This window comes from Labrus mixtus, chromosome 22 (assembly GCF_963584025.1).
Source record: "Labrus mixtus chromosome 22, fLabMix1.1, whole genome shotgun sequence".
NCBI classification, from domain to species: Eukaryota; Metazoa; Chordata; class Actinopteri; order Labriformes; family Labridae; genus Labrus; species Labrus mixtus.
In genome coordinates this window covers 21,743,998-21,756,497 of record NC_083633.1, presented here as the reverse complement: position 1 = coordinate 21,756,497, position 12,500 = coordinate 21,743,998, and the positions used below count along the sequence as shown (strand labels likewise).

The 12,500-nt window shown below is 40.6% G+C and overlaps 2 protein-coding genes across 3 annotated transcripts in view; one reads left to right on the top strand and one right to left on the bottom strand.

Annotated features, from left to right (window-relative positions):
* The window catches only part of LOC132956209 (F-box only protein 15-like), a 10,842-nt gene extending 6,802 nt beyond the window's left edge, over positions 1-4,040 (bottom strand). Inside the window, exons 1-4 of one of the 2 annotated variants that reach the window (XM_061029511.1) lie at positions 3,800-4,040; positions 3,638-3,718; positions 3,095-3,199; positions 2,659-2,889 (exon numbers count right to left, since the gene is read on the bottom strand). In XM_061029511.1, coding sequence (XP_060885494.1) covers positions 2,659-2,889; positions 3,095-3,199; positions 3,638-3,718; positions 3,800-3,969 — 587 coding nt within the window. In that variant the 5' untranslated portion in view covers positions 3,970-4,040. The remainder of the gene's footprint in view (positions 1-2,658; positions 2,890-3,094; positions 3,200-3,637; positions 3,719-3,799) is intronic. The other variant, XM_061029510.1, reaches the window with a different exon arrangement.
* Positions 4,041-6,345: 2,305 nt separating this feature from the next.
* The window catches only part of dyrk2 (dual-specificity tyrosine-(Y)-phosphorylation regulated kinase 2), a 12,825-nt gene continuing 6,670 nt past the window's right edge, over positions 6,346-12,500 (top strand). The window contains exons 1-2 of the mRNA XM_061029714.1: positions 6,346-6,467; positions 11,746-11,849. Of these exons, the coding sequence (XP_060885697.1) occupies positions 6,428-6,467; positions 11,746-11,849 (144 nt within the window). The 5' untranslated portion in view covers positions 6,346-6,427. The remainder of the gene's footprint in view (positions 6,468-11,745; positions 11,850-12,500) is intronic.

Here is a 12,500-nt window from a genome sequence, read left to right as displayed (position 1 = left end):
TTAGATGACAGTATTATGTTTTTAAGTTTCTATGTTTAGTTTATTAGATGACAGTATTATGTTTTTAAGTTTCTATATGTTTAGTTTATTAGATGACAGTATTATGTTTTTAAGTTTCTATATGTTTAGTTTATTAGATGACAGTATTATGTTTTTAAGTTTCTATATGTTTAGTTTATTAGATGACAGTATTATGTTTTTAAGTTTCTGTGTTTAGTTTATTAGATGACAGTATTATGTTTTTAAGTTTCTATGTTTAGTTTATTAGATGACAGTATTATGTTTTTAAGTTTCTGTGTTTAGTTTATTAGATGACAGTATTATGTTTTTAAGTTTCTATGTGTTTAGTTTATTAGATGACAGTATTATGTTTTTAAGTTTCTGTGTTTAGTTTATTAGATGACAGTATTATGTTTTTAAGTTTCTATATGTTTAGTTTATTAGATGACAGTATTATGTTTTTAAGTTTCTATGTTTAGTTTATTAGATGACAGTATTATGTTTTTAAGTTTCTATGTTTAGTTTATTAGATGACAGTATTATGTTTTTAAGTTTCTGTGTTTAGTTTATTAGATGACAGTATTATGTTTTTAAGTTTCTGTGTTTAGTTTATTAGATGACAGTATTATGTTTTTAAGTTTCTATATGTTTAGTTTATTAGATGACAGTATTATGTTTTTAAGTTTCTGTGTTTAGTTTATTAGATGACAGTATTATGTTTTTAAGTTTCTATATGTTTAGTTTATTAGATGACAGTATTATGTTTTTAAGTTTCTATATGTTTAGTTTATTAGATGACAGTATTATGTTTTTAAGTTTCTATATGTTTAGTTTATTAGATGACAGTATTATGTTTTTAAGTTTCTATATGTTTAGTTTATTAGATGACAGTATTATGTTTTTAAGTTTCTATATGTTTAGTTTATTAGATGACAGTATTATGTTTTTAAGTTTCTATGTTTAGTTTATTAGATGACAGTATTATGTTTTTAAGTTTCTGTGTTTAGTTTATTAGATGACAGTATTATGTTTTTAAGTTTCTGTGTTTAGTTTATTAGATGACAGTATTATGTTTTTAAGTTTCTGTGTTTAGTTTATTAGATGACAGTATTATGTTTTTAAGTTTCTATGTTTAGTTTATTAGATGACAGTATTATGTTTTTAAGTTTCTATGTTTAGTTTATTAGATGACAGTATTATGTTTTTAAGTTTCTATATGTTTAGTTTATTAGATGACAGTATTATGTTTTTAAGTTTCTGTGTTTAGTTTATTAGATGACAGTATTATGTTTTTAAGTTTCTGTGTTTAGTTTATTAGATGACAGTATTATGTTTTTAAGTTTCTATATGTTTAGTTTATTAGATGACAGTATTATGTTTTTAAGTTTCTATGTTTAGTTTATTAGATGACAGTATTATGTTTTTAAGTTTCTGTGTTTAGTTTATTAGATGACAGTATTATGTTTTTAAGTTTCTATATGTTTAGTTTATTAGATGACAGTATTATGTTTTTAAGTTTCTATGTGTTTAGTTTATTAGATGACAGTATTATGTTTTTAAGTTTCTATGTTTAGTTTATTAGATGACAGTATTATGTTTTTAAGTTTCTGTGTTTAGTTTATTAGATGACAGTATTATGTTTTTAAGTTTCTATATGTTTAGTTTATTAGATGACAGTATTATGTTTTTAAGTTTCTATATGTTTAGTTTATTAGATGACAGTATTATGTTTTTAAGTTTCTATATGTTTAGTTTATTAGATGACAGTATTATGTTTTTAAGTTTCTATGTTTAGTTTATTAGATGACAGTATTATGTTTTTAAGTTTCTATATGTTTAGTTTATTAGATGACAGTATTATGTTTTTAAGTTTCTGTGTTTAGTTTATTAGATGACAGTATTATGTTTTTAAGTTTCTATATGTTTAGTTTATTAGATGACAGTATTATGTTTTTAAGTTTCTGTGTTTAGTTTATTAGATGACAGTATTATGTTTTTAAGTTTCTATATGTTTAGTTTATTAGATGACAGTATTATGTTTTTAAGTTTCTGTGTTTAGTTTATTAGATGACAGTATTATGTTTTTAAGTTTCTATATGTTTAGTTTATTAGATGACAGTATTATGTTTTTAAGTTTCTGTGTTTAGTTTATTAGATGACAGTATTATGTTTTTAAGTTTCTATATGTTTAGTTTATTAGATGACAGTATTATGTTTTTAAGTTTCTGTGTTTAGTTTATTAGATGACAGTATTATGTTTTTAAGTTTCTGTGTTTAGTTTATTAGATGACAGTATTATGTTTTTAAGTTTCTATATGTTTAGTTTATTAGATGACAGTATTATGTTTTTAAGTTTCTATATGTTTAGTTTATTAGATGACAGTATTATGTTTTTAAGTTTCTGTATGTTCTCTTCTCAGGACGTTGTAGTCTTTAGCTGTGAGCTTTGTTTGTTTGTCTCTTTTTTCTTTTAAGACGAGTTGTGTTAAGTTGCTACTGCTGTAAACGCCCCATTTCCTGATATGAGTGTTTCACATTAAAAGCACTTCAACTACAGATAGGCAGGGGACTTTTATTTTGAAGAACTTGTCGGAAATAGAAAGTGTTTATCATCGAACAAACGTTTATCATCTCAAACTCTGAGATTGATTACGGTACCTGAGGACCCATTCGGTCTGCCTGGGCAGCCCCGTGTACGGGCTAATGTCCCTCAGCTCTCTCCTCCATTTGTTCACTTCCTGCCCTGCAATGGTCCTGAAGTACATCCTCTTCCAGTGCCCCGCCGAATGATGCCCCACCTCCACCGTGTCAACCGCAGCATCATCAGCCGCCTTCGGCTTCCATGTTTGACTCCCAAACTCAGACATGTAGATCTTATGCCACACGACGCTACAAAGAAGGACGACATGGTTTAAAGAGCAGCACTTCCTGTAACGATCTGAAATCCACAATGTGCTCAAGAATATCTTGTGTTAGGCGCCGTGTTCACCTTGTGGCCAATTGTTTTCAATGTGGAGAGAGCATCATGCAAAGAGGCTGAAGGACTCTTATCAGGTCTGATTTAACTTTGACTTCATTGTTCACTCAGACTTACTCATCGTTGGCGAGCTGGTTGAAGAGTTTGCTGACGTGGCTGACGCAAAACAGCGAGGAGGCGTCCAGGTAGGACAGGACCTTTATCAGGATCTCAGACGGCAGCCTGGAGACGGAGAAACAAGTCGTTAGGACGTTAAGTTTGGAGGCTAATGCTCAAAACTATTATAAGAAATGTTACATTGGATTTAATTATTTCTTTAGTAATTCATGAACTCCGGTTTAGAGCGGTCACGGTGAGGAATTTCTTCCCAAGTCGTAATATCAGGAAAAAAAAAAATCATAAAATCAAGTTTAAAGTTGAAATTGTGAGTTTAAAGAGTTTTTTTTTTTAAAAGTGGAAATATTTTTTAGCTTTCAGCTTTTTATTGACAAAACTGTATTAAAACTTTAAATTCGAAAATGGATAATTACAAAAAAAAAATCACTTTTTATTTTTCATGTCTGACCATCATCGGCTTCCGTATTTTTAAAACATAAAAACGTAATAAAAAACAACTGTCCGACAGTCGCGTGAGCTAATGACGTTAGCATGCTAGCTTACCTTTCTATAGTGTTTTCCTGGGATGGAGACGTACTCCTTTTTGGAATATTTTCTTTATCCTTTGTTTTCGGTTCTCGGCAGCTGGGATACAAAAAGAAAGAATAAAGAAAGCATTACTATTTAAGATGTTTTCAAACGGAAGAAGTTTTCCCGACCTGTCACCTTCGGTCACTCCCGCTGACCGGTCCCCTCGGCTGCCACTTCTTCCTGCCTTTCCATCCCGTCCGTCCTCTACCCGGACCCGGCTGTGGTCCACCTGAGACCTGTGGGGCTTGAGTCCTCTCCAACCCGTCTAATAAACTCCGGAAAAACTCCCCACGTCCGGCCGCCATGACGGTCTTTGAGAGACCGCGAAAGATTCAGGTGTTACACTTCATATCGCTACCTAAGAAGATGCGCCCCATAGCGGCTCTGCGCCTGCGCAGCACTATAGTGAGGTCGTTGCTTAACTAGACCGCTAGATGGCAGTCGATTTAACCTCTATATCTAAGAAGATAAAACCTTCAACTGAAACAAAACAACAGAAACAATCCTGCTGATGTCACAAGTACTTATTTTTATTTTTGATGTATTTATTGATTTGCAGTTGTAAATAAGATCTCAATTTGATGACACAGCGTTTACAGTGCAGGACAATAACTTAAATAAACACGTTATTGTGTTATTCTGCTGCATGAAGAAATTACATTTAAACAGAAGGTGTGGTTTAAGGTCCTGCAAGTTTGGTTTCCTCCTGGAGTACATGTGTGTTACATAATCCTGCTCGTCTGTAATTTAACTAAAAGCTGTGAAACCTGAGACCACACACACACACACACACACACACACACACACACACACACACACACACACACTCTGGTACAGATGCTCTCGTATGTAAACATGTTGTTGGTCTCTAAGCAGCCATGTAAACAGCTCCACAGTGTGTGAGATGTTGTCAGGTGGAGGAAGACGTCGGAGGAGGCAGAGATGAAGAGCGACACCTGGAGTGTCGTCGTCTGTTTGCTGGGATTTTTTAGTCAGAGTCTTCCTCGGTGGTTTGATGTATTCTTGCAGAAGTGGTGAGTACCCGTGCTGGTTCGGCTGGTGAGGAGGTCATGTGGGGCACCGGTGGGCTGCCATGTTTTCCTGGTGTGTTTGATGTTTTATATGTGAGACAAAGAAGCTCTACTGAAGGTTTCCTCGCAGCCCGGGGAGAAGAAAGCATGAGTAGCTTCACCTTAAGTTAGTTAAGATATGTTTTTCTGTCTATAATTAAAGGTCCAATCAGTGAGATGATAAAGGTATCTTACTATCTGATCATTAAGGAAACATGTTGAAGTGCTGGCTTCTCTAACAACAATGCAGCAGTCAGTATGTCCTCCTTCTAACTTTAGATTCTGCTCCTGAATGCTCTGGATTTGTTTGGACCAGAGAAGGTAGGCGCTTTTAAGACACGCCCCCACACGGCCGTTTTGGACGCCCCTCAGTTTGTCAGATATGAGAGCAGTTATCAGGTCAACAGGTGTTGCAGTGATGGAAGCGGGCAAGAGAAGTGGTTCAGATAGAAGTGATTGTACCCGACCTAAAAAGCCTCTGCATGTTTCTAATAAGCTCCACGAGCAGAAACGTGCTCAAACTAGGATCAATATTGGAGATGCTTTTGAAAAATGGAGAGAGGTTAGAACACAGAAAGGTTTACAGACCCATGCAGAGCTGGATAAACACTGAAGCTTCAGAGTCCACCACATGGTGACCTGTGTGAGCATGGACTCTAGAGAGGGGGGGGGGGGGGAGACAGCTCTATATGATGTTTAGAATGTAGACTGCAGTACCCATTTTAAACACTAGGGGGCAGAGTTACATTATAAACACAGTGAATGATTTTAGATTCACCAGTTTAACTGTCAAATGTGTTTTCAGTTTTCTGCTGCCCCCAAGTGGCCGAGAAAGAAATTACTAACAACTTGATTATTTTATTCATGAGCACATTTGATCAGTTAGACTCATGTTTCTTTAAGTAGAAAATATGTTTGACATGCACTCAGATGCAATAAAAACATGTTTTGTGTATTTAAAATATATAAATATAGACTAAAAGTTAAAAAAAAAAACACAAATTAAAAAAGAGCAGCACAAGAAACAAACTGTAGAGGTCAGAATGAGACAAGGAAAAACAAATATATTCAATAAAAAAGTGCTTATTTAGAGTCTAATTCTAACAGATTATATTACATACAAAGTGTAATAATTATGTAATTATGTATCATTAGAAAATATCTTTATTATACACTATAAATTAAGCATCAGAAGTACAAGAATTATTTAGAAAAATAAATAAAATACAAATATATTCAGATCTAACCGGAAGTCACAACAAAGAGCTGATATTTAAAGTTATTCAAAATAAATATAATAAAATAATAAAATAAACAAAAAGGACATTTAGATGAAATAATAATACTGTAAGGTAATTAATAATACCATAACTATAATTTAATAATACAAAATCAACGTTTAATTAGAGGACGTTGGAGAGAAACGTTGTTTTTAAATTGATAAAGGGGAAGAAGGAGGAGAAGAGGGGGGAGGAGGAGAGAGGGGAGGAGACGAGGGGGGAGGAGGAGAGAGGGGAGGAGACGAGGGGGGAGGAGGAGAGAGGGGAGGAGACGAGGGGGGAGGAGAAGAGGGGGAGGAGGAGAGAGGGGAGGAGGAGAGGGGGAGGAGTAGCAAGGAGGAAGAGGAGGAGCCGCAGGCGGAGGAAGAGGAGGCGTCCCATCCGTCTGTGTCCAGAGGAGAGGAGCGGCCGCCATGTTAACCAAGAAGCCCGGAACCTCGGTCCTCCCGACGGGTGAGCACAGCCTCTATAGCCGGCCGCAGGGTCGCCTGAGCCCGGCCAGTGTTGCGGGGACACACCGCCGATCCCCTGCTTCTGAAGAACTCCTTTAAATGCACGAAAATGAAAACGTCAATGAGTGAGAGAGGCAGGAAAACACAGAGGAAGAAAGGGCTGGGATAGAAGCTGTCCTTTCTTCTTCTGCTTTATTTCATTAACTGTAATCTTGTTGTTTTAAACGGAGGAGATTTGGTGTTTAAATGTTCATATTGATAGAAAAGACAAAGAAAGAAAAGCAAAGTAAGACTCCAGACTGTCCCTGTGTGTCTGTCAGGTTTATTTATAGCAGTAGGAGGATTCCCGGTGTGTTTACTGCCTGTTTACTGCCTGTTTCTATCACTTCAGCTCCTTTAAGCCGCAGGAACAACACGGTGTCTTTACCGTCTGTTCGCTGATTCTCCGTGTTTTAACGTTTCTGTGTTACGTTAACTGAGTGTTGTCACTAACGAACCGGCTCTTTTAAACGATTCTTTAACGTGCCGAACAAACCGTCATAACTTTGATGACGACACTCGTGAATCATCTGCGTATAACATCTCCAGTCAGATAACTGGAAGAGTCACAAAGAGGAAAAGAATCGTTAACAGAAACTGAGATCAAATAAGAAAGTTCATCCATTTTATTTTAATAATTATAGCTAACTAATTATTCTTCGGAACTAAGGAAACATTTTGATAAAAAGAAGCCGATGTGTCGTTAAAGCAAAGATAAAAACCTTTATTGACGTGGATAAAGATCGTCAAAGCGGGTCAAGCTAGCCGTCTTACGTCGAGGTCAGAGTACTCGATCTTTTTGTTTGTTACGATGCTCACTGTGTCAGATCGGGCGACCACACTGTGGCACCCCACCAATCTGTAGACCAATGAGATAAGGTTAGGGGCGGGGCTAGACAACACCTTGATTGTAGACAACAACAAAGAAGCCAGTTGTTCCAGATCTCAGAAAATGTTTCCTCTCGCAGCTCCTTCTTCACCGTTTGTCTTTCGCTTCACCATTTTGTTTGTTTCCAGTTGTGACTTTTGTGCATGCATAGCGCTCTGTGCTCTCATTGGTCCAAATCAAACATGCTAGACATTCTGTGGAGAGGTCATGAGGGGGCTGATGGGTCCAGAGAAACCTTTATCTGCTGGATCGGGTTTTCATCGTTGTCATGAAGTGAAGTCTGACCTCGGCGTTATGAAGACCTCGACATCGGCCTATCAGAGTGTCCTAACAGCACGCAACGCCAGCAAGTGACAAAATCAGCTCGACTCAATGGTTTCCTATTGGAGTGACCCGGTCTTAACCCTGACGCCCCCGTTCTGTTTTCCTGTCTTTCATTAGTGAGGAGGGAGGAGGAAGGAGGGAGGAGGAAGGAAGGAGGAAGAAGGAGGGAGGAGGAAGGAAGGAGGAGGAAGAAGGAGGAAGGAAGGAGGGAGGAGGAAGGGTGGGGGGGGTGTACGAGTCCCTGTCACTCACTCAGAAGATGTCGTTAGCTTGTTACATAGCGGAGCTAGCGGTGCAGTAATAATCTGTGTTGTTGTGATTAAAGTCAACAGCTCATCAATACAAAGCACCAAACTTCCCTTTGTCCACCTTCGGAATAAAAGCACCACAGGTTATAATGTTTACAAGGAGAAATTCACAGAGAAGAAAATATTTAGCGTGGGCTGCTACACGAGCTGCTCGCGTGCTGTTAGCACACGGTGTGATAATCATTAATAATCATTAATGTGCTTTACTAAACAAATCTTTTGGGGTTGTTTTTAGGGAAGATATCTGCCTTCTTTTAGTTAAAAGCTAAAGCTAGGTTTTAGCTTTAGCTTTTTAAATAGGTTGAAATCATCTGTAAACGCTAACTGTGACGGTTTTCTGAAATGTTCTAATCTTAGAGAATTTAAATTTGATAAAATGAAATAAAACGACTAAGAGAAAACAAACAAACCACAGATAAGAACATCGATAAGAACATCGTGAACTTTGAGTGAAATGTAAAAACTAGAAGTGAAGATTCTACAAAGAGCTGTGTGTGTGTGTGTGTGTGTGTGTGTGTGTGTGTGTGTGTGTGTGTGTGTGTGTGTGTGTGTGTGTGTGTGTGTGTGTGTGTGTGTGTGTGTGTGTGTGTGTGTGTGTGTGTGTGTGTGTGTGTGTGTGTGTTAGGGTTGCTGGGTAATCTTTGGTCTGCCGGCCGGAGGTCAGAGGTCACAGATAAAGCTCGGGTTCAGTCAGAGGTCGCTCCAGCTGTCAGTTCTAGTTTTTATAAGATGGCTAATGTAGCTTTGTGTTAGCATGAAGCTGTTGGGACCGTTAATTGCTCGACTTCTGCATTTTTACGATAATTTACAGACAATACAAATGATGAGGGTTTCAATTAGCTATGTGACTGTTAGCCTGCTAGTTGACTGTTAGCCTGCTAGCGGACTGTTAGCCTGCTAGTTGACTGTTAGCCTGCTAGTTGACTGTTAGCCTGCTAGCGGACTGTTAGCCTGCTAGTTGACTGTTAGCCTGCTAGCTGACTGTTAGCATACTAGCTGACTGTTAGCCTGCTAGCTGATTTTTAGCCTGCTAGCTGACTGTTAGCCTGCTAGCTAATATCAGTGTTATTGAGGTGTAGCTAGGTTAACACAGTCGACTTGTGTATCAGTGAATTGTTTACTTTGCATTCTGTTTTTTGAATGTAAACACAGGAAACCAGTCTAGCTTTGCAGTTAGCCTCTTTGATGCTATTAGCATTTAGCTTGCCGTTATCTTGATGGATTTTGTCAGTATTGCAGTTTCTCTCTTTAGCCTTTGTTTTGTTCGTAGAGCGACGTAACCACACTTCAAATAAAAGACGATTTAAATCCATTAGACTAAAATAAATACTGCAATACTCGTTTTAAACAGCAGAGGGCGCTGTACCCTCTATTTAGTATAAAAGCAGTAGACGTGTACTGCGTGTCAGATCTTGGCCTCATATTTGAAGTAGAGCTTGTTCTTCTGACCTTTAGCCCCTCCTCCCTGCAGGTATCTTTAATATAACGCCTCTATTCTCCTGAAGGCCGCGTGGCGTGCTGACAGGCTCCGTGTCGTGTGTCCCAGTTTCCCCGGTTACTCCCAACACTGAAGCATTCATTTTATTAGAGTTAGAACCAATAAATCTGAGTGTAAGACGGATCTGAGGCAGCTTAGCTGCTTAGTGGAGAGCCGCTCGTCCTTTTAGCTTCAGCAGAAGAATGTCCAATAATACATTCAGCACGTTCTATTTATAAGAGCCCGCCAAGCTAAAAACAAACTGGTTTGTGAGACGTTTCACATTTCAGCCTTTCAGACTCCTCGTGGATTTCATGTTTCACAGGTTTGAATCCAACTTCCTGTCACACCTTGACTTCTGTACAGTTGTTGAATTTGTTGAAAAAGCTCTTCTTCTCTGAATGTTTGGTTTTACATGCAGCTGAAGGAGGAGAGAGGGAGATGTCTTCACTTTGAATGAAGTCAACGTGTTGGAACTTGTTGTCCAATGAGGAGATGGCGTTTGCTGCAGCGCCCACTTAGAATCAGGAGCTGAAAGCATCACTGGCAATAAGAACTTTTGGTGGTTGGTTTTTGATTTGGAGGCGTGGCCTTCAGGGGTTACAGTCTTTAGAAACTGTTTCCCGGCTGCAGGCTGGAGAACTTCCAGAACTTTTATGTAACTGTCATGTCATCCTCAGTATATGTAAACATGGCCTGCAGGGAGAACCCGAGCCGCTCGATTCATCTACAGGAGCCCAAAAGGGACAAAAACCTGAGCATCACATGTTTGAAGTCTTCTCCTCTCTAGATTTCTTTCTTGTACCTGTTTTGATTGATTGATTGAAACTCCTCTGCTGGTGTGTGACCCCCCGCAGAGCGAGCGTCACCCACAACGCTGCGCTCACGTTGCTGCAGCTTTTCCCACTTGTCCTGTAGAGCAGCATGCCGGGCGTGCTCGCCGCCGCTCACTCTGGCATCTTCAGCACGGTGTCAGGTTCACATTCAGCACGCTGCCTGTGTGCGTCTGTCAGGTTCCACTGCAGTCTGTGTTATCATGTGTTCTGTACGGGGCAGAGCGCGGCCGTGATGTCACACCCGGGCCGCCCGCTTGGAGGACTGCAGCATCTGTACATAGGGTGCATGAACTAACCACTGGTCCACAGCGCCCCATGTTTGTAGTCAGTATGCAGGACTCTGTGTGCACTTTGTGATCAAGACATCGTTTGATAACGGGCGCCATCGTATCATAGACCCGCCCAACGGGGACCGGAGGAGATTTGGCGTTGCTCCCAGATGACTCGACGGTTACTCACTCAGACTGAACATGACGTGTCGAGGGTCTCAGCTGATCCACATGGTAATCAGGATCAGAGTGTATTGATGGCAGTCATATTGATTGTTTCTGCTGAGTCTGCACGCCGTCCATCAGAGTCCTTGTCACACACACGTCTGCAGCGTTCGGGTCGTGTAGTTGTTACAGGTTGTTGTACAGTGTGAGTGTGTGTGTGTGTGTGAGTGAGTGAGTGTGTGTGTGTGTGTGTGTGTGAGTGTGAGTGTGTGTGTGTGTGTGTGTGTGTGAGTGAGTGTGTGAGAGTGTGAGTGTGTGTGAGAGTGCGTGCGTGCGTGCGTGCGGCTGCAGAGCGCGGCAGCGGGGCCGTGTGTGACTCGTCCTTATTAGCAGGATTAACGCGAGCGCTCAGATTAGAGACCATCTGTCTGTTTGAAGCTGCACGAGAGCTGGACGGTGTCCAGTGAGGGTCAGAGCCTGATGCCCTCCGCTCACCTGCAGAGTCCAGGTCTGGGTCAGACGGGTCCAGGTCCGGGTCAGACAGGTCCAGGTCCGGGTCAGACGGGTCCAGGTCCGGGTCAGACAGGTCCAGGTCCGGGTCAGACGGGTCCAGGTCCGGGTCAGAGGCTTCTTCTTTCTAACACCTGCATGCAGCATCACATGATGTGCAGTCAGAGCAGTCGTCACCATATCAGAACTTAAACTGTGAATGGTTACCATGGCAACAACAATACAAGTCCCAGACACAGGACTTTGGGTAATTTTCTGATGCTGTCGATCGTTAGAATAACGGAGAACGTTTCGTTTGAAATAACAAAGTAACAAACGTCTGAATGTGAACGGGCGCTCACCTCACCGTGGGGCTGACTGTTTGAGAGAGCTTTTTCAATATGGCAACCGTCATCCTTTAGCTTCAAAACGGCACAACCGAGTCTGATCGGTCCTCAAACTACATCTCTGTTTGTCTTCCAGGCAAAGCGGGCGAGCCGGTCTACTCTCCTGGTCACGGTGGCTCTCAGACGACGTCGCCTGTCGCTCTGCCGCGGCTCCGCAACAACAACCACAACCCTCTGACGGTACACACACACACACACACACACACACACACACACACACACACAGTCACACACACACACACACACACACACACACACACAGTCACACACACACACACAGTCACACACACACAGTCACACACAGTCACACACACACACAGTCACACAGTCACACACACACAGTCACACACACACAGTCACACACACACACACACACAGTCACACACACACAGTCACACAGTCACACACACACACACACAGTCACACACACACACACACAGTCACACACACACAGTCACACACACAGTCACACACACACACACACACAGTCACACACACACACACACACAGTCACACACACACACACAGTCACACACACACAGTCACACACAGTCACACACACACACAGTCACACAGTCACACAGTCACACACACACAGTCACACACACACAGTCACACACACACACACACACACAGTCACACACACACAGTCACACAGTCACACACACACACACACAGTCACACACACACACACACAGTCACACACACACAGTCACACACACAGTCACACACACACACACACACAGTCACACACACACACACACACAGTCACACACACACACACAGTCACACACACACACAGTCACACACACACACAGTCACACTCACACA